Source organism: Hakea prostrata, chromosome 3 (assembly GCF_041222555.1).
Source record: "Hakea prostrata isolate BN-2017 chromosome 3, UWA_Hpros_2, whole genome shotgun sequence".
In the NCBI taxonomy this organism is placed as follows: domain Eukaryota; kingdom Viridiplantae; phylum Streptophyta; class Magnoliopsida; order Proteales; family Proteaceae; genus Hakea; species Hakea prostrata.
In genome coordinates this window covers 16136582-16163385 of record NC_142602.1, presented here as the reverse complement: position 1 = coordinate 16163385, position 26804 = coordinate 16136582, and the positions used below count along the sequence as shown (strand labels likewise).

At 38.8% G+C, this 26804-nt stretch overlaps 4 protein-coding genes across 5 annotated transcripts; 3 read left to right on the top strand and 1 right to left on the bottom strand.

Annotated features, from left to right (window-relative positions):
- On the top strand, window positions 1–5345 carry LOC149021186 (uncharacterized). Of its 2 annotated transcripts, XM_089149450.1 has the most exons (5): window positions 1–245; window positions 487–694; window positions 2032–2271; window positions 4526–4745; window positions 4900–5345. In XM_089149450.1, the coding sequence occupies exons 2-5, from the start codon at window positions 567–569 to the stop codon at window positions 5164–5166; spliced, it is 855 nt and encodes a 284-aa protein (XP_089005576.1). In that variant the 5' UTR covers window positions 1–245; window positions 487–566; the 3' UTR covers window positions 5167–5345. The 2 variants fall into 2 exon arrangements, with proteins under 2 accessions (XP_089005576.1, XP_089005577.1); XM_089149451.1 differs by lacking the exons at window positions 1–245; window positions 487–694 and adding an exon at window positions 1666–1907.
- Window positions 5346–6935: 1590 nt separating this feature from the next.
- Window positions 6936–9239, top strand: LOC149021185 (allyl alcohol dehydrogenase-like protein). The gene has a single exon (XM_089149449.1). It carries the CDS (start codon window positions 7064–7066, stop codon window positions 7358–7360), a length of 297 nt encoding a protein of 98 aa, XP_089005575.1. The 5' UTR covers window positions 6936–7063; the 3' UTR covers window positions 7361–9239.
- A 3874-nt stretch (window positions 9240–13113) lies between these two features.
- On the top strand, window positions 13114–13774 carry MEE9 (maternal effect embryo arrest 9). The gene has a single exon (XM_089147064.1). It carries the CDS (start codon window positions 13230–13232, stop codon window positions 13680–13682), a length of 453 nt encoding a protein of 150 aa, XP_089003190.1. The 5' UTR covers window positions 13114–13229; the 3' UTR covers window positions 13683–13774.
- Window positions 13775–16306: 2532 nt separating this feature from the next.
- LOC149021183 (uncharacterized) lies at window positions 16307–26192 on the bottom strand. Its single transcript, XM_089149448.1, has 4 exons — window positions 25934–26192; window positions 20182–21774; window positions 19790–20098; window positions 16307–16874 (listed from the first exon to the last, which is right to left on the bottom strand). Exons 2-4 carry the CDS (start codon window positions 21761–21763, stop codon window positions 16810–16812), a joined length of 1956 nt encoding a protein of 651 aa, XP_089005574.1. The 5' UTR covers window positions 21764–21774; window positions 25934–26192; the 3' UTR covers window positions 16307–16809.
- Window positions 26193–26804: the final 612 nt, after the last annotated feature.

The window sequence follows — 26804 nt, the reverse complement described above, 5'->3', positions numbered from 1 at the left end:
AATCGGTTTATCTGTGAAAATAAAAGCCATGGCCAAGGAGGCCCTTGATACAGTGCACCGGGAACGAGAGGGAGGAACAGAGCGATACACATCATCTGCTTCTTCTTTCTTCTTCATCCCTGCGCCTTATTGAGTCACTTCATACCCAGAAAAGAAATTTGCGTTACTGCCCAAACACTCAGAGATCGAGAGAAAGAGTAATTTCTTGTACATGTAATTGGGGTTTTTCCCCCTACTGCGAATGGGTATATTTCTTCCATTATTCTCATGCGTCGTCTGTTACGTGTTTTGATCTGGGGTTCTTTCTGATTTGCCGTTAGTTATTCCAATCTGAGATAGAGTTTAGACATTTAACCAGGACCATGGCCATGAAGGCCAAAATGTTCGGATAGTTGCGCTTTAGGGTTTCCTTGGTTATGTTTTTCCGATTAATATTGTTTCGTTCATAATTATCTTATTGTTCGATTTCCTTTTTGGATTTCGCAGGAAAATCTCTGTAATTGCAGCTTAATTGGATAAAAAACAGACTTTGGATTGGGCTCTTCTGGTGCAGTAAAGCAGACAAGATGCCAAGGTCGCTGTCACGTTCTCCGTCTTACAGGAGGAAATATTCTCCTTCTCCTGTGGGGCGTAGATATAATAGGAGAAGTAGAAGGGATCGAAGCCGTTCTCCGTATTCGTATTCTCGTAGCAGGTGATAGTACTAACACACACGCGCGTGTTCGCACGCATTCTCTGTTTTGGAATCACATATTTCTTATGCCAATATCGCCCACAAACTTATCGAGCTTGTGTGGGGTGAGGGAAAGGAAGGGGGTGTTCGTGTTCTGGATTCTTTAAAAATCTTCAAATGAATCATAATGGGTTTGGGACAGTGGGAGAATTCTTTATATTACCTGGGAAGGGAGCTTGGTTTATCTAGTTTGTTGATCTTGGATTCTTGGTAGATTCTTACCTACGCAATGAGCTGAAGTAGTCTTATTATGTGGAGTCAAAGTTAATAATGTGAACCCAAACCAAAAGAATTGATTTACCAATAATGGGGGGTTGTCCTTATTAAGGAGCAAGATTATGTGTTCCTCAATAGTCTTACTGCCTGCCTTATAACTTAACATTCTGGAAAGTGATTTCCATGATGGGACCAGTGTTCTGAATCTGAGATGTAACTGGGGTCCTGTTGGAGAACTTAGAGAACTCCTACTTGCTGTTTTCTGAAACTATTATTTGATTTCAGCACCAGATCAAAAAGTGAGCATCCACAAAAGTATGGATGAATTGATTTTCTGTATTTCAATATGGCAATAATTTAGTACATTTGGCTTACTTTTTGAATACTCTGGTTGTTTAATTTGATTGTAAATTCTGTTTGCTTATCATTGGTTTTGGCACTCTGACATTTTCTCTACCCAGAGTCTTCAGGGGTGAGCACCCAAGCTGTTTACATGCTAAACCTGATGGTCATCATGCTGCTGTTAAAGGCTTCCTGAAATTTGGCTTCCATATGATGATTACATCACCAATATTTATGTTATCATTTTTGTATAGGTGGTAGGGTAACTCAAGTATAAGGAAACTGTCTTTACATGCAAGAACCCCATCAACCCCTTTCCCTCAACACACAAAAAAAGAGCAAAATCTTTGGGTGAAAAAAGAAGAAAAGGGGGGGGGGGGGGGAAGCAAAACCATAGGACTGAGATAGAGGAAACATATGTTGATAATATTTAAAGAACTGTAGTCCTCCCACATGGGAAGTAAGCAGGTGATGGTTACTGTAGTTCCTCCCATATGGGAAGTAAGCAGGTGATGGTTGCTGTTGGGTGTCCCTTTTTCGCTGCTCAATCTGGATATACGAGACTTCATGTAATAAAAGATGGAATGCACAAGCGTAATTCGTAACAATATATGAGGTAACTGTAGTCGTTATGTTGTAGAATTACTGTGGTAGATGGTGAGTTGACGTGCTATTTATTTTCTATGATGATGCTCAAATTCTTCAGGTGTTCTCTGATAACTTTCTATATTACAACACAGGCGAAAAAGTCGTTCAATATCACCTCGAAACCGTAAAAGTCGTTCACCAACTCCAAAGCGCCGTAAAAGTCGTTCACCAACTCCAAAGCGCCGTAAAAGTCGATCTAAGACACCGAGGCGGCACAAGAGGCAAAGCAGGAGTAGTTCACTGTCTCCTTCACAAAGGTCTCGTAGTCCAAGTCTTGGGTCTGATCGAAAAATTGCCCTTGAAAATTTGAGAAAAGAAGAAGAAAAGAAAAGGTATATTTACCACTTTCCATGTATTTTCCATTCTTTACTGCAACTTTTGATTTTGTGGTTGTTCTCTATTCTTCTGTTGAAGGCTTTTTGGTTTCATGTAGTCCTCTTTATAAAATTTTGGGTTTTTTCCCCTTAAATTATGTGAGATATCAACAGTTACTTCTAGCATCTGTTTAACTTTGAATAAAGGGTGCTGAAAATTGTCTTCTGCATCCTTAATGAGCCTTGTTGAGATTTGTTTCTTTGAGCACTTTGTATTGTGTATCATGCTATTAATGTTTTTTTCATATTGGTAGAAAATATGATTGATTCAGGAATTTCTAAAAATTTCCCCTTGTTTTATCTTAGGCCTTGATTTTTGGGTTGCCCAAGAAGGATAAATGATATATTTTTCAGGATGGATATCTCTAAGCTAATTGATTAATTTGTTGAGTGACTTGTGTTATGCTGTACAATGTGATGTTAGTTTATGTATATCACAATTTCAATGGAGTTTCTCCCTAGGATTCAGCTTGAGATATGAACTAATAATCTAGATGGATTTTCACCTTTTGGTTTAAAGGTTAACTTTGATAATATCATACTGCTGAAGAACTAGAGACGATCAGAATGCCGTTTCATATTTTGTAGTGATATGTTCTGTGGTGAGAAAAAACTTCATTGGTGTGCTTTGATGAGTAAAAAGGCTTATATTTTTATTCCTTTCATGTTTGTGATAGCTTCTTACAATTTGTTAGACTTCTTACTGCTTTTATGTGTCTTTGAGGGGGAAGTTGGTGCTGAATTGGGTATCATTAGCACAGTTTTACCTTCATATTAAAGTTTATCTCATGAGGCCGGGTGTTGGGCTACCATTTCTAGAAACCAGCCAAGCTGAGACTTGTCTCGTACAGGTCATACTCAGGCTAGAAATTACTTCATGGGCATGTCTAGCCCTTCAAAGTTGAAATAATTTGCCACAAAAGATTATGCAGTCAAAGTTGTCGTCACCTAGGCATCTGGGCGGTTTCTTGAGGGCTGGGTTGTCAGCTGTGTTTCTGTAGTTATGAAAAACTAAATGCCTTTTGTCCTGGTCAAATTGCCATAGTGCCTACTGTGTAGGCAGTACAATGCATGGAAAGGGTAAAAAGCACTAAGGTCAACAAGGCGACCAAGGCGTCCAGATGCCTAGGCTGTCAACTTGGAATCTGTTTTCTTTAAAAGGAATTTACAGATGCCTTTTCCTACCATATCATCTGTATGTGCACACAGTATACTACTATACTTGACATGAGATTCTCAGAATCATGTTGTTAGGAAACTAGAAGGAGGAATCAAGAATCAAATGAAACCTGAGATGAAATGCTGCTTTATTCTTCACTTGTTCATTGTACACTCTTTACTGCTCACTGCAACACCAACTCCAACCTACCATGATAGGTGAGCAATGACATTCCAGCATGCGGCCACTTTCTCTGAACATTGATAGGAGGAAATAACAATTGAGGCCCTGTGCGCCCGCCTAGCCATCCCCTCGTCACATGGAGTCACTTCGACAGCTATGGTTTTAGTTATAGGCTAAATTTTTCTACCTTTCCCTTAGAATCTAGCTAGCCCTGAGCATAAATATTATAGACTGTTTGTCTGTGGACAAGTAGCATATATCTATATTCCATGCCTGAAGGTGATTTCAACAATAATAATGCATCCTCTCATTGTGCTGTTCTGCCCTGGAAATTATTCTTTCAATGTTAAAAAGCTTTGCCTAAATTTGATGCTTGTTCTCGCATGAAATAGATACTCATTTTCCATGACCTGGGGAGGTCAGATTATTAGATCAACACATCTAAGATATAATTAATTTGAATGAATCTTAAAATTGTGTTTGTGCATCGATTGTAGTGCTTTTTCGTGATGTAGTTTCAAACCTGTAACAGGTTACTTGACATTCTTCTCCATGGTTCCGAAGGAAGCTACTGCTATAGTTCAACTTGTTAAATTTGATGGTCCAATTGGTGCCTCGTTTTTCTACTGTCCTCCAGTTTGAAAACTCATTTATTTGGATCAGGGAACTATTAGAGGTATGCTTTAAAGTGTAAGCTTGTGTCTAGTGTGTTGATGAATGGGAATCAGGGTTAGCCAATTATAATAATGAAAGATGAGAAGCTGCCGTGCTGCTTTTCCAATTCAGTTTTTCTACCATCTGACTTCAGAACTGCCTGGAAAATGTCCTTTTGTAAGAGTATCCTAATGAATTTTTTGCTTGTTTCATTAGGTTGCAGCGTGAGGCAGAACTGAAACTATTAGAGGAAGAAACTGCAAAGAGAGTAGAGGAAGGAATTCGAAAGAAAGTTGAGGAGACATTGAACTCTGAGGCAATCAGGCTGGAAATACAAAGACGAATAGAGGAAGGACGGAAAAAACTCTTCGATGAAGTTGCATCTCAACTTGAAAAAGAAAAAGAAGTTGCTCTTGTTGAGGCTAGGCAGAAAGAAGTAAGTACCTTGGAAGATAACCAGTGGCTGGTCTTAATTGTTGTCAGATCTCCTAACATTATAGAGCTATTTTTCATATTCAGTAACTTGACTTCTTAAACTGTTACATTTGATGTTGGCTCAGTTTTTTAATGTCATGTTTGGTGTCTCATAGGAACAAGCTCGAAAAGAGAGAGAAGAGCTGGATAAAATGCTAGAGGAGAACCAAAGGAGGGTTGAAGAGGCTCAAAGAAGAGAAGCTTTGGAGCAGCAGCAAAAAGACGAGGAACGTTACCGGGAATTAGAACGGATTCAAAGACAAAAGGAAGAGGCTATGCGAAGGAAGAAATTAGAAGAGGAGGAAGAACGGGCAAATCAGATGAAATTGTTGGGTAAGAATAAAACTCGACCAAAATTGTCATTCGCAGTTGGCATAAAATGAGAGTTTCAAGGGGGTTCAACTCTGTTCCCCATTTGTAAAACTGCATTTATACAGTTAGTCTTAGATTTTAAGTTTTCATTTGTATTTCCACAAACATTTAGAGGTGGTTGTCATTCTTGTAGTACACCACAATATGGCCTGGAGCGAATGTCTATTCTATAAACTGTTTGCTTTCAAAACGCCTCAAACTTGTGGCACTCCCTCAGAAAATCGTACTTGACATTAGCTTCTCCAGATTTCACATTTTCAAAACTCACAATCTTTAAGTTTCACTTAAGAGTCATTGGGAGTGACCTTCATACTGTCCTTGATTCATCCAAGCAAGCGACGAGGTAGGGGGGCCGCCGCCGAGCCGCCGGAATGAGGGGGCCCGCCGCTCGGGGCGGGGGGGCCCCCCCAGGGCCCGGGCAACGGTCCCTGAAGAGCAAGCACTATTGAAAGGCAATCAAAAAGAATCTAGATGTTCAAAACACCCAAAGATTGCCAAGAAGCAAGCCATCCCTAATCGCAAAGAGCTCCATGGGTGAAACTGAATTCCCCATACAATCCTTGCATTGGTCAGCCACGAAGTCTCCTTGACCATCCCATAGTATGCAGCTCCTTCAGCTTTTAAGAATGTTGCAATCATCATCAATTGTTATACTAGAAAAGTACTTGTCTTCCCCTGTATAAGGTGGAACCAATCTCCCAGTCCATCGTTCACACACTGAAGGACAATTGGGTTAGCTTGAGCCGATAAGAAGAGATTGAGAAAGAAGAAGCAATGACGCGTGGGAGAGAAAGTCACTTCTCAATCCTAGAGGTGTTGTAATGCTGCCCATATTTGCTTAGGCACAATTTTCACAAAACACACGATGGATTAATTGAGGTTCACCAAAAAATGGCATTGACTAGGATCATTGTATTCAATACATGACAAAAGAAAATCTTTGGCTGAAGAGATACTAGAGAAGCAAAATCCAATATTGTTCGTTCGGTTGTTTTCAAACACTACAATTAAGTCCTTGAACAAATCCTTAAACTTTGGATGTGCTTTTGAGACAATGGTAGCATCTTCATATGTCGAGACAATAAAACCAAGGAGGTCTTTAGTCCGAACTTCCATCCCTTCAAACATCCTCAAAGTCAATGGCCCCAATCCTTTACTAGGGGTATCAACGGGTCAGGTTGCATTGCGCCAACCTTGAGCCCTAACCATACCTTAGAGACTGAAATTGAAACTCAAGCCCAATGCAATCCTATCAGTGTTTGAAAATCTCCAACCCTAGCTTAACCCACCCTGATTAATCCTGATAGGGTGGAGTTGACCCTGATTAACCCTAACCCTGATCCTAATTTATAGTGAAAAATAAAATAGATAATAATACTGCCACCAAGTAAAATCAAACCCATGAATTTTTTTTTTTTTTGTTGAAAATTGTTAACTTACCAACGGAGCAACTATTAGTAACTTTAGTTAAATTAAACTAACATAGTGTCTGGTTGGACTACCCAGAGTTGGCCCTAGGGCTAAATGCAAACTGACCTCCACACTGTCAAGGCTCACTATTTTGTAACCAAAGCCCACCTTTCAGATTGAAAAAATTGAACTCGAATCGTGCGAGGTTTGGGTGAATTTGAGCCTAGCCGGATTAACAGGATTTCGTTGACGCCCCACAGTGCCCTTGTATTTAAAACCACCTCCGGTAATCTTGTACTAGAAAAAATAGATTCTGTACTCATCTGATTTGAGAAAGGTAAAGGGCCAAAATTCTAATATAGATCAGGTTTGGGTCAAACAGAAAATCGACCCGACTGGGTTTCCTTTGCCCCTATTTCTACTAGAGGCTTCAAGACTCTTGAGTCTTTGCTCTGCTAGACCCTAGCTTTTGGACTTTGTTTGCTCAGAGCTACAGCCATGGGGATTCTTTCTTGGTGGAGAGGAAAAGAGGCTCCCACGACAAATTCCAAGCCAAAATCCACTTCAAAATCTGAAAATCCAGCAGAGAAATCGGGAATACCAGGAATGAACGGAGCGATGGAGGTTCCTCGGCCGTCGGATGTCACCGTCTTCGAATTTGGTTCCGCCGCAGCTTCGACAGATAAGGTGACGCTTGCAGGATACTGCCCTGTTTCCGAAGACCTCGAGCCTTGCCGCTGGGAAATCTTGCCTGCCACTGGCAATAATGCTCCTCAGTTTCGGGTAGTTTTCTGATTTTTTTTTAGTAGTTATTAGTTTATATAAATTGAAAAATGTAATGGATGACAATTGAAACTTGAAAAGCTCATGAGTTTTGATTAAAGGATTTCCTGTCTTTGATCTTCCTCTCGAAATTATCTGATTACTGGATTTTTTTTGAGGTTTTTACTTTTCCTCTCCTTGCAATTTTGAAGTTTGGTGTTTATATCCTTAGTTTGCTTTCTTCGGTTCAGTCCAAATACGGGTACCTCTCAGCCATCGCAGCTGAAAATACTGTTTAATTGGGTATTTGTATTATGTTATTTTTTGCATATTATTGTCTAGTGTTACGGCTAATAATCTATGCTGGAGCATCTGACTATGCCCTGATTTTATGGTTCAGATCATGATTGACGTTGAGTGTTGTCCTTATTGAATTTCAAAATTTCCATCCCACAGAAGCTCACCATTAATCTTTGACGGTTTTCTCCGGTTGTAGGAATGTCCATGCTGCTTCTCGTAACCCATTTTACTCTCTGAAACTGCAAATTCTATAAATCGTATCTCCTAGCTTTTATGGCTGGATTACATGCTTATTTGTACCCAAAGTTACCGATTTGGGTTGTGAGTAATGCATCATAGGTTTGGTGGCAAAGTGATTCTTTGAGCTGATTGTATTTTCAGTAATCTAATTGTGCATAGGATCTAGTAGAGATCCATATGTGAAAAGTAATATACTTTCTTTTCCATTGAACCCATGTTATCGACTGCATCTCTGACCTTCCCATATACTCCAATAGCTCAGAAAGACAGTTATGTGGTACAGCTTAAGTACAACAGTAACATAAACGTTCGAGCTTAAAACCCACAAATTGGAATTTTTTTTTTGGGGTGGGGGGAAGGGTTGGTGTTCTAAACAATAAAGTGCTCAGGTATGTAAACCTGGGTGATTCTGTGACTTCCAGAACAGTTAGGGATTCTATTGTCAAGGTAAAACAGAGTAACTATATTTTAGGATACATTACTGGAATTACAACCCTTTACAGATAAGTTAGAAACAAGTTTTGAAAAGAGGAGCTTTTAGGTAAATGGTAGGAGGGATGTCCCATTTACAGATAAAGCAGGGTGAGTTTTCTTCTACTTTGCAACATGAATAAAATATCCAATATACGTTGAACAATATCAGATCAACATTTTTATTCAGATGATGATCTCTGAACTATATTTTTCATGAACTCTTAACCAGAATTTCCACTAGATCAGGTTATTTGACCATAAGTTGTTGAATTTCTCTCAATTCAGTGAATTTTATTTAGATCTTGGTTGTAGCTCTTTCTTCTGCATTCCTTTCTGGAACATTGAACTACATCAAGTGGTCCAGAGCCAAACGTTGGTGCTTCCTACTGTCCTGGATACGCTACGTATCCAACACTTGATCGGTTTGGTGGAAGAGAATTCAAAATGGCTTCAAGAAGGTCCAAGGGAAATAAAAGTTAATTATTGCTAGAAAGTAGGAAATTGGTGAAGAGTTTGCATAATTATCTTAACAAATTATAGGGGAACAATGGTATCTACAGCTGTGGAAGATCCGATTGACATACAAGTCATTAAAGAGTGGATTACAATTGTAAGTGAAGCAATTGAAAACCTCATTGTAGATGAAGATGCCATGTGTTAAAAACACCATTGAAGGAAAGGAAATTCAGATTGGGCTTACAATGTTAGAATGTAGAGTTCGTTTCTGCCTCAGTAGTTCTTTGGTGACAATGATTCAGCACTTGGTTTCGTCTGTAATGTTGGAGAGATTCAATGGGTTATTGAATCAAAAGTGCTGATCGTGGATGGCTGGCTGCTTGATCAAATTGTGAGATTTTTACATTGAAACTCAAGGATGAATGATTGATGCAGTAGTTACTGCCCAGTTTGACCTACTTCTTTGTGAATGATTGTGTGTACAACTCTAATTTATAAGCACATAAGTGGGTCAAGTCTGCAAGGCAAATATAGTAGTGAACTAGTAGTAAGAGTGATGGAGCCTTAGAAGGACTTATGCCAAAACAGGACCTTGTTACAACCAGTTTGATTTGGGCAGAATCAGGGTTTTGGTTTCACATCTGGGGAGACTTTGGGGATTTAGAGTTTATAACAAGAGTTAGAGCTGGAGGTTAGGTCAAGGGTTAAGAGGCAGGGGCCTATGTTGAGTTCTCAAGTTTGGAGAGAAACTGATGGCTGGAATTGAAATTCTCAAAACTAGGGTTTTGAGGTAAATTTAGGGCTTGTTGGAATTCAGGGATGCCAGGGTAAGTTGGGGCTTTGATGGGCTCGATTGAGTGGGGGTGGGGATTCTGTGCTCAACATATAAAGGAAATGTGACCATTTGAATGGCTGGAATTTAGAGTTGCAGGCTTTAGTGTTTAGATTGAAACTAGAGACAGGGGGATTTCAGTGTTATGATGGATGAATGAAGGAAATACCTCCCTACCAACAAGGGTTGACTCTGTCAGCAAAGATCAACGCCTCTTATAAGAGGCTAAGAGTTCAACTCTCCTTGGGGTACAAGCAAATAGTTATCACCCCCTATATGTAGAAGCTCCCTTTTCCCAACTCCCTACTGACTGCTTTCCTAGAAATAACTACATTTACTGCAATAACTTCCTGTGAGCATTAGTACATAACAGTGTCCACCGTGTGAATACAAGAAGTTCTTCTTTAACTCATACAAAGGATGTAACCTTTATACTTCAGTGGGCTAACATAGTTATATGAAATTTTGGGATGAGGGAGTCGGTTTCTTATCTTATGGGTTGGTAAACCTCTGAAACAGGCTGTTTTCTGTTTCTCTTCTTCCTTGATGTCACTGTTCACAATTCTTACTTTTCCTGTAGTGTTAATGAAGATGATTGAAAAATACATAGTGAGTTTCTTTGGTGAAGGTAGGATCTCCACTAGTCATAGGTCGTTACACCAAATGGTATCAACTTGTAGTGCTTTTGTCCTTGCGTGCTGCATTCCAATCTTCACCCCTCGTACTAGTGTGTCCAACCTTCCACAGTTCCCCTAGTGATGATTCGAAAGTTGTTCCTTGTGAGTAGTCCCCAAGTCCATCCAGTTCTCTCTGTTTTCTGCTGAGCCATCCTTGCACGCATCAGAATTGTGTTACGATCCTGCAAGAAACCTGCAAGAGTTGTACACACATATTGTATTCCTAAAGTTAGTCTGCTGTTGCCTGTTGGTCCTGAACCCAGCCAGATCCTGGCGGGTTGATCTGCTTCTCTGTGGTCCAACGTCTAACATAATCCATAATTCTAGACGGGTCCGGTTCCTTATTAGTAAAAATAATCTCATTCCTTAATGGCCAAATACCATAGCAAGTTATAATGACAACTGAAAACATCTATGGTAGTATGGGTTTATCCAAATGGGTATGATAGAATAATGAAGGACATAAGTCCTGCAGATTATTTTGTTCAAAGTTATCCACTTTCAGTCTTAATGGTCTTGTTGCCCGGATTTGTTTGATCCAATCACGACGAACAAACAAATGCCATGTTCATTCGGAAATTTATCAGGTCCATGTTCATTCTGCGTTGCCTCCACAAAGTACACAATCGGAGTGAATTTGGTGTCCATCGAGAAAGGGTCTCTAGACTGAAAGTCCAAAATTCAACAATCTCTAAAAGAAAACTTTAAACTTTGGCTTGTGTGTATTGGAATTATGCATGTTCCCAAGTTTTCTATCAAGTAATTTCTTATATGCTACTTTTGTTGCAAAATTTCCATCATTGGAGATTAAAGACAACCAAGAGTCAGGTTCATGGCTAAGAGAGACAGAAGAAAAAGAGAATTGGATTTCTTCCATTGTAAAAGATCTCGTGTATCACATCAATGAGACTGGCATTCTTTGACTGAGTGTGGATATGATCCTGGGTCTATGTTGATCTTTTCCGTCTGTATTTGACCCGTTAATTATTCTCATAAATGATTTTTTCGGAATAGAAATCCTACCAAATAGAGCCTACAATACAATCGCTACTGGTTTCAAGGTGTCAATCGGTTTAGTTTTGATTATTCAATTTGGTTTTACGCAATGTTAATAAAAGTCCAAATTCAATCCAAGAACCGAGCCGGTTCTAAAATTAGATCCAAATCCAAACAACTCGGTTCCGGTTTCGGTTGTAGTTGCAATTCAGTTTTAGAATTTGATTGTAAATTTGTCATAATATGGTTTTAATTCATTTTTAGTACTAGGAGTTGAGGAAGGATGTTAAGATTTAATTCATTTTTAGTACTAGGAGTTGAGGAAGGATGTTAAGATTTAAGAAGATGCAATCGCTAGTCACGTAGGATCCCTAAAATTTGATTTCAAATCAACAGTTCCGGACCGTCTCAATACAGATTATGTAGCAGATTAGTTGATCAATTTCAGTATCAAACCAAAATACCTAAAAATCTGAAGACCGAAAGAGAAGGGACACCAATTCAAGTCAATTATAAATATGCATGATTGCCAACAGCATTATCGGAAAGATTGCTGCCTGTGTATTCCTAAACTCTACTTGGGTGATGGGCAATGAAGGCATAGCACCATCTAGTTTATGGTTCTGTTGTGACTAAAATATTTCAATCCGGGTCCAGGCCGGTTTGCTCCGGTTTCATGACGATTCGATTGGTTCAAGCTGACAAAGTGAAGTTGTTAGAGGGAGAAGCGCCCAAAAAGTCATTGTAAAGTCATTTGCAACTGCAATGACCATTGCAATTTATTATGTCCTAAGATCACGGCTGATGGGCAATGAAGGAGATAGGACCATTTAGTTTATGGTTTTGTTGTGACTAAAATATTCTAATCGGGGTACCACCTCTAAATCTCGGAACTCTCATTCTATTCCTGTCTATCTCCATTAAGGCCTTCTAAACCAACAAAGTGAAGTTCTTAGTGGGTAAACCCTAAAAACCAGATAAAGGCTGATCATGACCATTCAATTGATTTGTTGATCGACGATCACTCTAAATTGAGAAGCGCTATAAAAGGAGTACTCTTTCTCAAGGAGAACACACCCTAAATCCTGAACTATCATTTGACAAGATTGTTGGAGAGGCTCTTTGGAAGCTTTGAAAGAGCTCAAAAACCCTACTTGAACTATCATCTGACAAGATTGTCGGAGATGTGACGCCGATCAAGACGATCGGCTACGTTTCTAATAGATTCATTGTGAGAGCTCATTTCAATCCAATGAAGTTGAAGTCAGATCGATCCAGATCTGCTTGGTTCGGTGTTAGATTCACGGTCTATAGATCAGGGCGAAATCTGCACCAACAGGTTCAAATCGAAAATTGTGGTTAAGACAAAATCTCAATTACTTGTTTGGTAGACCATGGATTGCATGGTGCTGGCTGCAGCACTGAAGCAATTTCCGTGTATTCCTAGGAGTTACAAGTGAAGTGAAGCAATCTCTCATTCCACGCCAACTGTGTGAAAAGAGGTAATAATTTATCACCATACCTAATCCTCAGACCCCACAAACCAACCGCAATGATTCCCAGGCTCTTCTATAGATAAGATATAAAGTCATCGATGTCTCCATTTTCTTGCCTTTTCTTGAAAGAAATAATTCTATTTGGTGGAAAAACCTCAAGCAACCAAAAACTTCTGTGGATGGACATGAAATTAGATGGTTTAATAACAACCGTTGGATCTGGATCTAAAGGTTCCAGTGATTTTGACTGAAGGGGCCGATTCCTTCGTAAAGTGCCTTTTGAGTTTTGACAACTTTTTCTCGGAAACCAAACAGCACCCAAATGTTCTTCTGTCACTGAATAAAGATATCATTCCAGACTTCCTGTTCTACTCAATTTTCATGAGAAACTCTAGCTAAGGCCAAAGTTGAGCAGATCATCATCATCATCCATGGATGCTCTAATGGATCAATTCTCCTTTTTATCAGATCTAGCATTGCAGGACAAGAATTTTGATCCAGCGACAATAGAAGATCTGTTGAAACTCTACGAATTGGAAGCCTACAAGGCATGGGCTAACCTTGAATCTGAACAGGAAAGAGAAGTTGAAGAAGCTGAAACCTTCATGAAAGAAGCAGAGGATGACCTCAACTCGGCCATGGAAGAAGCCATGGATGAATTCCGGCGATTTGAACTGGAATTAGACTCTGCATCGAAGTCTGAACTAGATAGCCTACTTCGAGTGGCGAATAATGCGAGGAAGATCGGGAAATCGATGGAAAAGGCAGCGACTACTGCTTCGAAGAAGTACATGGAAGCTGCTCTTCTTTCGGCCACTGCATCGATGAAATCTGCATGGAAGGGTTTGTCATCCAAACCTGGCAATAAAGTTCATCCTTCTTAAGAGCGACTTTACTCTTCGTTCTACGATTTATCTTCTTATTTGTAGTTTCTCTTGGTTAAGTAAAACCTTGAATCAGAACTTTCTTTCTCTTATCTCTGCTACTTCCCCTGAATCTGTTCAACAAGTTTTCTTTTTTTCTGGGAAATAATTCACGGTTGGGTTGTAGGTGTTTTCAGATACATTATCCAATCTCTTCCATGAAACCTGAACAAAGACTGATGATCGATCAATTCGCTATTGGCTACACTTCATTTTTCTTGAATTTAAATAATTGGATGTATTTGCAAAAGAAAAGGATAAACCTGGATGATGGATGAACTTTGATCTTGGTTTATCTAGAAATGAGAGAATAAAACAACAAGATAATCGCACCAAAACCTCATCGGCGTAGTTTCTTTCGATTTAGGTCCTCTATCACCACTGTCAGGGACGCGGGAGAAAAATTTAAAAATACGAGAATAAAGGTGGACTCAGCCTCGAAGGTCAGAGGGTTAATTTGTCAATCAGACTGCCTGAAGATGAAATCACGGAGTGCTGATGTTTCTTTCGATTTAGGTCATCTATCACTCATATAGACCACTTGATGATGTCATTTAAGTCAGGTAAACTGTAAGAGAAAATTTAAAAATAGAGGATAGAGGATTTGGACTCAATTTCTTTTCAGCAGATTCCACGGGGGGTGGGACCCACCGGGGGTTTAACCCCTTTATCACCATCAAAAAAAAAAAACGGGAGTAAAACCGGAAAAAAAAATCCCCTGAAAGCAAGACAACAATTAGGGCCTCATCTGACTGCCCTAGAAGATGAAATCACAATGAAGTGCTGACCTGTAAATGCCACCGACCCAAGCCCATGAGAAAAAAAAATTAGTCTTGTAACCCACAAACCAATACAGGTTTTCTCAAGCCTGCCTCCCCCCCCCACACTCAATTGCTACAGAGTGCATGGGATATTAGTTTGTAAAAAAAAAAAGGAAAATCACCAATGAATTATTGTTATTATTTTTTTTTGTTTTTAGGGGGGGGGGTGGGGGTGTTAATCAACTAATCTATTATAGAGATAAAATGGACACGGCCGGCCGAACAAAGCTCTAACAACCACACAATGGATGAAGGCCAGTCTTTATCTTCTCCTAAGGAGAGAGTCATGACTAGGTGATCTACAATTACATTTGATACCCTAAGACCATACATTGCCTCAAAACTCAAAACTGGATATCTTGGACAATAGGAAGGCAATGGAATGGACTTTCCTCGAAGCCATTGACAATCCTAATTAACTGGTGATTATCCAACTCAACCTCCGAATAGTCTTGACAATCACCTAGTGCATACAGCTTTCCCACCGCAAAGCCATAGCTTCACCTTCCAATACCGAGCTAGAGGAGCGATTCATGATTCCAGCCCCTACCTTCCTTTCCTTTTCACGCCAAGCCACATCTGTATTTAGTCGAAAAAAGGGTGCCTTGGGAGGACTCTCCAGAAATAGGTACCCACCTGCTCCTCCCTGCTTGTACCTGCTTGTAACCATGACTTCACCTTCCTCCCCTGCATTTATACTCGAAAAAGCTCTCTCACCTTCTTTCACTATATGTCTTCTGGTGACCATGTTTTCCTGCCTTTGAGCCTATCGGTGCATGCTTTCCATAGTGACCAGAGAATAAATGAAGAAAAAGATCACCACTGAACTCAGGGCTACAGAGAATGCCAACCCAATCCATACACCAACTGGGCCTCCTTTTAGATGTGGTTAATCAGATAAATAGGCTTAACCTGCCTCTAGTCTTCAGATATGATCCTAGCTACTTAACTTTTCTTTACAAGCTTCAGCTGAAAAACAGTTGTGTTGTGTCTCTCTCTTTTAATTTAAAAAAGAAAAAGAGTAAAAGGGTTAAGTGTCCAATAAAAATCCAGCTCCGGGGTGCTGTGCTTATAAGATAAGACATTAAAAGGGGTATTTGTGCATTAAGGCCTCTGTTTTGAGGTGTCAACAGCAATTTACTCAAAAAGTCAATTGAACGGAAGATGAGAAACTCCCATGGTAAGAGGTCAAGTGTCCAACTCTCTAGTGTATATATAAATAGTTCTCTCCCTTATATATAGAAGCTCTGTCTACCAAAAAAAGAGGGGGGGGGGGGGGTTAGAGTGTTCATAAATCTCTCCCCTCTCTCTCTCTCTCTCTCTCTCTCTCTCTTTTGGGTAAGTCTTTCTTCTCTAAGAGAACATAACACATTTAAGCTATACACAATAACTGCATAAGTAATTTTTTCAACATATGAGCTGTAGAATATCATTTTGCAATTATTTGAATAACAAAATAAAAAAATCAATATAATAATACCATACAGCAAAAGCATATTGTCGAGCTTGAAATCCTCCTCAATCATAGTCAACAGATCACACATATAAACCCAGTTCGAGAAGAGTATTCCTGACTGAAAACTTCTACTATTTTACAATGAACATCATGAAAAAAAAATGCACCGGCCATCTGCTGATATAGCACTAACCTTTGCTATGTCAAAAAGGAACAGGAGTATGATTGATGACAGCCTTGTGCAATATACAGCATATAATCTTTCCATCCAACCCTGACCCTGATCCTAGTCCACGCTAACCCCCCTGCCCCCACTCTTCCCCCGGGAGCAGAGAACATATACCCCTTATCATGATGAAATCTATTGGCATGAATTTTTTGACCGAGATCAAAAGAAAAAGAAAATGCAATTCATGCTCAAAAGGCAATTAGATAATGCAATCCTTGAGAGAAAACCCTCCCAACAGGATGATGCTTGGAGCAATAATGGCTGTCAGATAACCTCAAAGAGGTGCTTTTTGCTCACTAGGGAAGTTTGAAAGACTAATTTGTATTACTTATCACAATCAGGGCAGTCATATGCTGTAAAATATTTTCACAAAATTCAAAACTATGAAGTTTTCACTACTGTCAGTTCTCCGTAAATTGATCTGTGTTTCGAATGTCCAAGAATTCTATGTACCTCTTAAATAGCATCTAAGAATCTCCTCTTTGGTTACAGATGCACCAAAATTTTCCAAATCGTCCCAGACAGGTAAAACAAGTAAAGGAATCCAAGTTGCACATTTGTAACTTCCCAATCACTTCAACATCACTTTTCGTTCTTTACAGGCTTTAAGATGAAATTAGACAGTACTGTGGGAAGGATCAACTCTCCTGCGTTCAGTTTACAACAAGACAAGAAGATAGTGATGACAAACCAAATCACCTCCCAGAACATTAAACAGGAGGACACTCTTAACATATAAGAAATTTCACAATGACAAAATCAAATCATTGAACAATTTCAACCAAGAAAATTGTGGGGATCCTCGCGACTATGGAGACCCTGGCACAACTACTGCTAAATAGTAATAAAAGCTTTTTGATCCTTCTATTATGAACTCTTTAGCCAGGATCAGCAAGAGTGTTTTGCAATCATATAGGAGGAAGATCCATACCTTGTAGTGAACCTAGTCTATGCATCCCATGGTATGCTCTGCTAAATGTTCTTTAATAAAGGTATACATTTTTCTCATGAAGCTATACCGTGTGCTTGAATGCAAAATTCCAAGGTCAAGGACAAGCACAAGGTGGAATCCACCCACCTTGGCTACAGCAATCTGCTAGGATCATTTTTTAAAAGAAAATCTAGTCCCTAGCATTCAACCAGCTATGAGCATACCATGCCTCATGTTTAGGACGTATGTATCAGATTGGATGTAGAGATTCCAGACCAAAACACAGGCCAGCTGGTTCTTTAGCAGGTTTACTTTAACAACCTATCCCTCATATGAATCTAGTGCATGTCAGGACAGGTATATATTGGCACAACCGGTTCAACTCACCAGATGGTTAATGCAAAGCCATTTTTCATACCTAGGGAATCACAACCAAGCACAAGGTTTTTAGGTTACAAGCTGACTAATCTTGCCCCAACTACCAGCTATCAAGTCATCCCGCCTTGATAGAACTAAACAGTTGGATTAGCAGTTTACCTGCACAGCCTGAACCCATATATATCTCAACCTTTATGTTCACATACATCACCCTATAATCCACTATAATAAACTTTTTCTCTTTTTCATACAGTGCATAGAGGGATGCTTGACACGAGATACAGGTCATAGCTGATTCTAACTAAGATTTGCACCCGGCACCGACGAATTGTGGCCATGTGGCCACTGTTTTCAGACCTGCGAACAATGCTTACCTTATTTCAATAACAACTGATACTGGATAGAACAAGTACAGTCATCTTTAAAACAAAATCTAATGTGGTGAAGTACAAAAATATTGGTGCATAGTTGTTGCTTAATTCATCAATTTACCGGGGAAAAATTTTTTTTATGGATTCAAATGCTACATGTAGTCATGGAATGGTCCAAATACTATGGTTAATTATTGAATTCGAACATAAACCAAGAATAGATGGTACAAAAAGTTAAAAGCTCCCACTAGAATTTTCCATTTTCACGGCTGATCATAAAGAAGAATTAGGATCAGATGCAATGTGCAAATTTAACTAATAACAAACTTAAGGAAAACACTCATCTCCAGTGAACCAACCTTACATGTGAAAAAATAAAACAATAAAAAAAACAAATGTCAAAAAGTCTAGGATAACATGGTTTCACTTTCAGACCTACAACCAAAAATTAATGTATACATCAACTTCATTGATACAACTCAACCATCAAAATCAAATTATGAAGTACAAAATCTTGCAGATCCGAGTTTTCACCCATAAGTACATGCACAAGAGGAAGAACCAGCCTGGCAACTGGACTGTAGTACCAGACAATTAAGCACTTTGATCCAAGTTTTTTTTGTTATCTTAAACTGAACTCACTGATCAGATTTTGGTTTGGACCTTTTAGCGCTAGTAGTGGAGCTTGTTTAAGTTATATTTTTCTTTTTCCCCCCTCAAACATTATTGTTTCTAGAAGGCAAGATGGGTACCAAAATTCCAGCAATTTGTTCTTCTAGACAGTTTCTAATTTAAGAGAACTTGGATGGTAAGAAACACCTCCATGGGTGGAAGTTTGATATTTCTGCTTCTTACAATTTCAATCTTAGGAGAACTTGGGTTGCAAGGAACCCTTCCACACAAGAGAAGTTCCCCATTGTTATATTTTCTTAATAACTGTTTTGAGTTGCATTCTTTTTTACTATATGGTTTCCAGAAGGCCTAAAATTGTTTTACGAAGGCCAAACGAGGTTTTATTGTTCCTACAAGGCTGGACAGATGGCCTTTTTTTGGATGAATACATGAATATAACATAAACACCCTGAAGGGAAGAATACAGTACAAGGGGGGAAAGGAGGGGGGGGGGGTAGAGGCAACCAGGCTAAAAAGGCCTGGAGGAAACATATGGCATTTATTCCACCCCTACGCTAAGTTATTCTGACCTTTTTATTTATTGTTTCTAAAAGGCTTAATTTTTTTTTTTTTTTTTTTCCTAGTTTTCTTTACTTTGTAGTCCCTAGAAAACTGGACAGGTGTCATTAATTACAGTTAGGCTATTTTTTCAGAAAAAGAATAATAGGAAACCTCCCAGGTCTGGAGGGGTTCCTCGCAGTCCAAATTTCTCAAACAGAATCTCAAGAAATGGAAAGAATCTAGAAGAACTTAACAAAGGACAGGCTGAGATTAAATACACTTGTTCAGCATTTTAAAACTAATAAATTAAGCAAGAAATACATCTAAAAACAAACCCAAGCATAAAACTAAAAGGCCTAAAACAAAGCCTGAACCAAGGCTTCAGTTTAAGACCAAAAAGTTCGCAAAGTGCTAAACTGTAAAATATTCAGGTTATGCTGGTTGTTCCTCCTGCGAATGTACTTTCAGGTGAACCTTGGATGCTCGTAAAGCATAGAGCAATATTCAACCATGCAACAAAAACAGTTGAAACATAAGGCGTATCAAGAAATACTACCCGATGGATCAAGTGCACAATGTAATCAAAATAGATATCCAACTAATACACAACTTTACACCCTCTAGAGAATAAAGTCAAATGGAATTTTTGGCAGGATATAAATTAGACAATCTTAAGCAAGCATCATTTTCTTTGAACATCAGGTATCACCTGCTTCATGTTCAAAATCCTCCAGGCAATCAATGGTGCCTTTGGCAAGCTCTGGAAGATTGTCTAGATCAATAGCCTCAATTTGTTTCCTTTCAGGATCTGTAAACTTAGCCCTCATCTTCCTATTCATCTTTATAAAAACCACATCGTCTGAAATATTTGGTGTCTTGTTAGCTTTCTTTAATTCTGCTGCTTCACTGGCACCCCAATTTAGTTCACATACCCGAGAGCTACACGGTTGGCTCAAAATTCGCATGGCAACCTTTTGAAGTAAAGGAACTGAAGCACAATTGAATTCCCACCAAATTCCTGCAAGTAAAGGAAAAAAATAAAATAAAACTCCATATTTAAATGGTGTTTGGTAGATAAAATAAAGAGGTTTTAACACTTACGAGGATGAACATTCGTCAACATGGATAATGCAATAGTATCAAAAACTTTTGGACTTTTCCCATTGTAAAGTAATAGCTGTGTAACAAAATCATTCCTCTCATCCTTAGAAATCATGGTCTCCACAACATAGTTTAAACCATCTCTTACATCAACGTCCTCATATCTGATCTTCCCATTATACATAAGAGATGGGTTCAGATATGCAGCTGCCGCATGAACCTTGTGGAGTATCTGCCCATTCCGCCTTTTATCAAACAATTCCAGTAGCCCTGAATACTTTGGTGGATCACTAATACAACAGTGTTCAATCACTTTCCTTGTCCTTTCCATTGCCTCGAACAAGTAACCTGTAGTCAACTCCTCACCAATAACCAAACGTAACACTTTAATAAGTGGTTCTAAAACTGACAAAACATCCTTTCCTTGAATCCAGAAGGCTTCACTTTGAATTGTTTGAGAAATTTTTCCTGCCAATGCAGTCTCATCAGAATTCAGGTTGTTCCAATCAGGTGACGCAATCATCAACCGCAAATTTTCTTCAGCATCTAAGACCGATTGGAGCATTAAAAAGTAGGACGAAAATTCAGTCTTACAAGGCCTTCTCAAATCCTTGTTAGTCATATCCCCCAATGGCTTCAAAACAATTTTGTGCTTAAATATATAATCAACCACCAGTTTAGCATCATCAAAAACACCTTTTATCCATTCAAGTTTTTCATAAATATCCATTAAAAGCATTTGTATTCCATTTGTGACACATTGCATTTTGTAGATGTGTGAGTACTTCTCCATAACAAAATCACCAACAGATTCACAACCAGAAGTATCATTCAAGAGAATCTGCACAACATTTTCTGGCCCTATCTCATCCATAACAGATTTAAATATATCTCTAAGAAAGGAATCTGTTTTTTTCTTGGCTGATCTTTCAAATGAATTTAAAAAAACAGCTCCTTTTGGAGAATATGCAACCACATTGATGAAAGAACAACCACTCACATCAGTCCACATGCTTGACATCAAAGTGCATCCATTGAGAGTCCAAGATTCCTTAACTGTAGAGACATATTTCTCAATCTCTTTCCTTGCCCTTGGTATCAGTTCTGTGCAAAGAGTTGAATAACTGGGTGGATAGTAACAGGAACCATAAGCAGTAATAGAATTGATCATTTTAATAAATGACGGAGATTCAATGCCATTTAGTGAAATGTTATTCGCGAGAAAGAATTCAAAAACATCTTTGTCAACTGACTCAGTGTCTTTTTTCTCACTTATTCTCAGCATAGGCACTTGATGTGGACTCATTGAAGCATTAGGGATTGATGAACCAATTCCACTTCTTTCTGTTTTGGTTGAAGATGCAACCTTACTCTTCTTGTTAGGACCAATCGCAAGGAGAGCTTGAGCTTGAATATCATCTGGAACTTTGTCACAAATTGCAATATCACGACCTCGTTGTTGAGACAGATGAGATTTGACTCGTGCGATTCCCCCAGGATACTCTTTCTGACAAAATTTGCATAAAAACCGCCCCTTTAAATCCTCAGCATACTCCCAAAATCGGTCTTTTCGCCTTACCATGCTACCTTCTCCTGCAGATTGATGTAAATCAAAAGGTATACCATGCAACATTTCCCTGCCCCCGCCTGGGGGGGGGGGGGAGGGAGGTGTGTGTCACGTCACACGTGTGTTCTTAGTTCATTATATCTTGCCTGTCAAATTTCAACTTCATTCATAGACATTGCAAAGGCAAGAAAACTATAGGTGGTCGTACATGAAGTTTTGAATATTCACTAAGACCAATCTAATTCCTGTTTTAACAAATTACAGTGTCCCTTTTATTATGAATCAAAATCCCTTTCATTTGATCAATAATAATATACTTAGCTATGTTTGGAATGCATTGTCAGAATGCATTCTGAAATGTAAAAGACACTGTTTGGCATACATTCTCTCAAAACCAGGATGCATCCAAGAGTGAGGCTCATTCTGTAATGCATCAAAAAGCCCATTCTACATTTGCACTGTGTAACTAGACATCAAGAAACAAAGACTACAAAGTTCAACAAGCCTGCCCTCCTATGGAACTTGAAAAGCAGGCAACCTTTAAAACGCCAATCAGAATTCAACTCCTCTCGGGAATCAAATGAGAGCACTTCCTCCATGCCCGAGGTCAAAGAGAATTGGTTGCATCACTTCCTTTGTCATACAGCTAGGTTTGCTCAAGTGGCAGATGCTTCTATGGCGGCTACAAAGCACAGCAGAGGAAACCATGAACTTTATTAAATTGTGACCTTACAGCTTCCCATAATACCAACTCAGCTTGTAAATGGAACACAGTGGACTCCTGAATAGGGACAAAGGGTGTTGAACACATTTGGGAGCCCTCAAGATATATACTACCACTGGAGAAGCACACACACAGAGACCAAAGCACTCCCCTAGATGAGTTTTATCAACCACAAAAGACACAAACATTGTTTCTAGATGACTCAAGCTTGTCTCATGTTTTTATAAGTTTCTATTTCTCAACCCACAAAAGTTGATTTTCTCAATCACCTTCTTAGGAACTGAAACTACTTAAAGAATGTGCAATGGCATGGTGGACAGGTCGTGTTATTGACCAACTAAACTCCAGAGCAGAAGCAAGCTTCAACACTCTCCATACAACAGAACCATCATAATATGGATGGTGAAGAGAATCTGATGCAAAGCAGCCTATCACTCCCATAATTGTCATAGAAGTTAGCACCCCCAACTTCTCATTTGTTTTGGGAATTCAACATCAGGAAGTGTTTTCACACCATAATTGTTGCTTTCCAGAGTCTCCATAGCTCTTAAATCTCAATTGGGAAACTCAGTTCCTCACCTGATTCCAGTGATAGAGAAACCATTCCATCTTCAAGATCTAAATGTTCTTCAGGTTCATAAAATGAGGCTACCAAGTTTCAAGGCTTGTTATTTTCCTCTAAAAACCCCATGATCACTGTTGGCACTGAAGACTCCCCACCATTGAAAATATTGTCCCATGAAACGATGGTTTACAAGGAACGATGGCGTAAGGAAGAGCTGGCCTCGACCTAACTAGCTGTAGAACCTCTTCTTCAGTGGTGGATCATTTGAAGAAAGTGTAGGTTGAATGTATAGGCACAGCAAAGATCTTGACTTTAACCTCCAAGAACCTTCAAAACCACCTTGGATTTTAAGCAGCAAGGATCCTGGCCTCTTGGACTTTAAACACCAAACTCATCTTAAGCTCAGATTAGACAAATATAAAAGGGAATGCAGCAGCACTGAAAGCAATAATTGAAGTAATCAGGTTCTATTCTTCCCATTAACCTTTTTCTTTCTTTCCTTTTTCTTTTTCCTGGTGGGGGAGGGAGGAAGGGAGGTGGGGCAGTATAGAAAAAGGCCATAGGCCTGTCCAATTACAAATATAACTTGAAAACCTGATTGAAACAGGACTCCCACCTGAGTTAGGACTTGGACACCTAAGATTAAACATAAAACAGCAACTCTAAATCATGGATGCTTTAAATAAGTATAGGAATGATTAAAAAAGATGAGAGGAAAAGGAAAAGGAAGAATGATTAAAAAAGATGAGAAGAAAACGAAAAGAATCTTCTGTCTAATAACTTAAAGTGGGCTAGAACTAGACCACTTGAACTAAGCTAGACCAGCGCTAACCAAAAATTAGAGACACCAAAAAAGACAAGAAAATTATGGAAATACTTTTTTTTTCCTTTGGATGAATAACTATGGAAATACTTAAACTACTACTAGTAGTGGACAGCACCCTCTGGGGCCTGATTTGGAATCCTCTTCCAGATGTAGGTTTTCAGGCTGTATCACTCATCCAACCAAATAGTACACATCATATTACCATCCAAAATCCAAGACTTCACCCCCTTTCTTGAATTTCCAAATTCACCAAAAAAACCATATTTTCTAACCTAAATTTGTGCAATCCAACCATTAGAAGCCTCCACAACACAAGGTTTTACCCCCTAAAATTTTGAATTCAATTAAAAAAAAAACCTAACCTAAATTGTGCTCAATCTAACCATCAGACCCTCCAAGATTGGGACCTACACCTACCTCCTTATTCAATCCGGTTTACAGCCTGATCCAACCACAACAATCTATATGTTCCTGGTTCCCCCAACAGTAACCCAAAGCCTAAAACCCAAGGTTTTCAAGAAATATTTCCAGCCATCCAGTTCATTTCAAACTTAAACAATCTCTAGTTACATTAATCCACACAAACTCCACCAATCTTGAATTAATCTGACATCCAATGACCCTATTTGAGATACCCATCCTAAAAACCTAATTATCTCTTTGCTGCAAAACGAATAAAGATCTCCACTCCAGGTGACCAACATCTTAACCATTTTATCCCACAAGAGAACTTTAGATCCTTCCCCACCACTGTCCAAATCCAATGGCTTAATACCATTACAGAAACCGAAACAACCAAATTTGAAACTTCAGGCTGATCCTGACCATATTTTCCCAAATTCAAGCTGGTTCTGCTTGAGATCCTATCTTTGGCCATCAGTCATTTCTGATGCTACATCAAAGAGAGTTCAGATGTTCAGCTTCTGACTGCAGTCAACAAATCTCTCCCCTGCAAGGGACATTGACTAGTGGGATTAAAGAGGGATACTGATTGACAAAGGATTATTGAGGGGAATATGGAGAAAGGGACTGGGATCCAAAAAATCAATAGTCACAATTAGGACTTCAGGAATAGAATCAGAATACAACAGGAAATATTTTTGCTATTAGTAAGAATGAAGATGGGACTGCAAGTAGAGATAACAACTTGTGACAGGATGTTTGCTTGCAGGGTCATCCAGTAGAGTGATATCCTCCCCTTTCGAGAACAGTATCAGCTGGAAAACTGCAGTTCACGAATTACTTCTGAAACTCACATGAAAGTATGGAACAAGGCAGCACAGAATGACAGTTAAAATTATTAAATAACAGGGATTTCTTCCCACTGAATAATCTAATGGAACATCTCAGCAACACAGCCAAGCAGGTATCTACTATGAAAGCAGCAGATGATGCAGTATTTATGATGAGACAATTGGTAGATCCTCTTCAAAGTCAAGTTTTCAAATATATCAAAGAGGGAGGAAACAGAAAACACTTAGTAATCTCGATAAGGATCAATTTCTAAATTTGAATAGCACCATTTGAAGGACTATGGATAACCTGGAATAGAAAGCACACTGTCTAGCATGCTTTTCGAGACGGCAAAACTTTGAAAAATGAAAGGTTTACTAGGCAACCAATTGACGAGAAATCCATAGAATGAATAATCAACACTCGTGAAATAAGGTACAACATAATCACTGAAATATCTTCCTCCACTCCCTCATTTATATCCCTCTACAGCTTCATCCGTTGAAGAGTTCGTTAACCCCCACTCCCACTCCCACCCCCGTCCTTCAGATTTTAATATGAACAAGTTCCGTATTAGTTGTTTATAAAGCTGAGATTTGAAGCCAATCCATTTAAACCCAGAAACAACACAAACAGCATAGCCAATCAGCAGGGGCAAACATGATATATTTGTATAGATCGGAAATAAAACAATGAAAATTACATCTGTAGCAACCTAGTACATTTAAAAACCAGAAAACAGAGTTGAGCTAATAGACTGAAACTCTGATTATACGATCAGATCTTCAACAGATTGCAGTGACATATGCCATGAAAAGGAATTGAGTGAGAGCTTACTTGAAGTTCGCCGGGCGTCGGAGAATAACCTGCGACGTGGAGCTCGCCGGACGGCCCGAACGATCAGATTCGGTGGACCAGACGTAGGGCTTTCGAGTAGAGAGAAATGAACGCATGAATCGAAACGAATCTTTTCTTGTTTTGGTTTTGGTTTTCCTTCGTTTTCTTTTGGCGTTTACCTTTCTGGTACCGTTTAATTCGCTAGAGTCTTATACGTTGGTAGTCAAATTTTACAGAGTGTTCTTGGGAATTTCAAATCCCAATCTTTATAAATCGTCTCCAACATGCATTTGATTCGAGTGGAAGAGTTAGAGGAAATATATGACAAATAATTTAATTTTTTTAAAAAAAATAAATAACATAAATTCTAGTAGAAGACTTTGAATAAATATATAAAAAGTAAATAAATATAAATTTTTTCTAATCAAACATCTGTTTGATAACCCAAAGAGTATTTCTGCATCGAAAAACACTAGTAACAAATTTGATTATTTCTATTTTTAAGTATTTCATAAAACTTGCTTTTATAATTGGGTGTTTTAGAACACTATTAGAATAAGTTAGTGTTTGATATACTCATTCTATGAATGGAAAATCATTAAAAATAGAACAGGTAGCCTTTACACCTTTTCCTCGTATTATTAGGTTCCAGAGGAGAAGTAGACTGAGTAAGCCAAAGCCATGGGACCAAGTAATATGAATGAACGGAATAGTATGTTGTTTAATGGAACTGGTATGTAGATCCATAGTTTGTGAACCAACCTTAATTATATTGACCTAAGTCAAGTTAATTGTTAATAGTGATTAAATGTGATAAAAGTTGAAACTTGGATCAAAGTAACCGACGATTCAGAAATGGTTCCTTGAAGGT